At 61.2% G+C, this 1,249-nt stretch overlaps 1 protein-coding gene across 1 annotated transcript in view; it reads right to left on the bottom strand.

The window, feature by feature from the left end:
• Nucleotides 1-5: 5 nt before the first annotated feature.
• AK8 (adenylate kinase 8) overlaps nucleotides 6-1,249 on the bottom strand; it is a 54,555-nt gene continuing 53,311 nt past the window's right edge. Inside the window, exon 14 of the mRNA XM_005882149.1 lies at nucleotides 6-243. Coding sequence (XP_005882211.1) covers nucleotides 6-243 — 238 coding nt within the window. The remainder of the gene's footprint in view (nucleotides 244-1,249) is intronic.

Raw genomic sequence — 1,249 nt, 5'->3', positions numbered from 1 at the left:
TGGCCTCAGGGGACTCTCTGGGGCAGGGGGTGGGTGATCCCGCTCTCGATGTACTCAAAGACGGTGTAGGGGTCCTGGTCCCCGTTGAGGGTGATGGCCTGCTTGTAGAACTCCTCCAGCTCAGCCGAGTTCCTGTAGAACAGGTCCATCTTGAACTTGACTTGCTCTTCGGCATCCTTGGGGTTCTGCCGGAGACGGGCCTGGACCTCCATGGTCGGAGGCGGCTTGTATATGAGGTGGTACCTGCGAGAGAGCAGGGGAGCAGGTGACCACAGTCCGCCCAGGCATCAGGGGAGGAGGGCCCTCTGTCCGACAGGGGCCGGGCTGGCCGCCGCCGCCGCCGCCACCACCAGGCATTTACTGCCACCGGCTTTGTGCGCAGCCTCGCTGGCACAGGAGCCACAGACCCGAAACCTGGTCCCGGCCCAGGGCAGAGGGAGGCCAACACCGGGACGGAACGGAACAGATGAGGTCCAAACCCGTCTTCCTTTCACTGCCTCCGTCTCCTCCCAAACACTGTTTATCCAGCATCTGCCCTGGCCTGTCACTGCCACTGACAACAGACAGACGCTACGCTGACGGAGCGCACAGTGAGACGGGGGAGGGACATTGTGACCACAGATGGGAGCGGAGATGGGGGAGACCCCAGGCCACATGAAGGCCATCGCACATGACATGGGTCACCAAAGGACTGTCCCCCCGCAGCCAGGAGGGGCGCACAGATCAGACCTGTAGTTTAGGAAAATCCTGGTATTTCTTTCCTGCCCCTCCTCACTCCACTCCTGGAGTGGTCCCGCGCCAGCCGGGCTGCGCACAAAGCCGGGCAGTAAATGTCTGGGGGGGGGGGGTGCTGGTGGTGGTGACCAGCTTGGCCCACAGTCGGACGGAGGCCCCTTCTCCCCTGCCACGTTGCCAAGAAACATGCTCCTAGTTACCGAGAAACATGCTCCTGGTTACCAAGAAACATGGTCCTGGTTACCAAGAAACGTGGCCCTGGTTGCCAAGAAACGTGGTCCTGGTTGCCAAGAAACGTGGTCCTGGTTGCCAAGAAACGTGGCCCTGGTTGCCAAGAAACGTGGCTTACCCAGGAGGATGGAAGCTTTACCCCTGTGTGACTGCAGGGCCTTGACACTGCATTCAACATGAACACAGGGACTGGACTGGGTCAGACTGCAGAGTAAAACTCAGAATCACCCCCGTAACCACGGGAAGGCTGAGGTGAACCGGTTCCCACGGGGCGGGGCGGCGG

The sequence above is a fragment of the Myotis brandtii genome, unplaced genomic scaffold (genome assembly GCF_000412655.1).
Source record: "Myotis brandtii unplaced genomic scaffold, ASM41265v1 scaffold699, whole genome shotgun sequence".
NCBI classification, from domain to species: Eukaryota; Metazoa; Chordata; class Mammalia; order Chiroptera; family Vespertilionidae; genus Myotis; species Myotis brandtii.
This window is presented reverse-complemented; position numbering and strand designations above follow the sequence as displayed.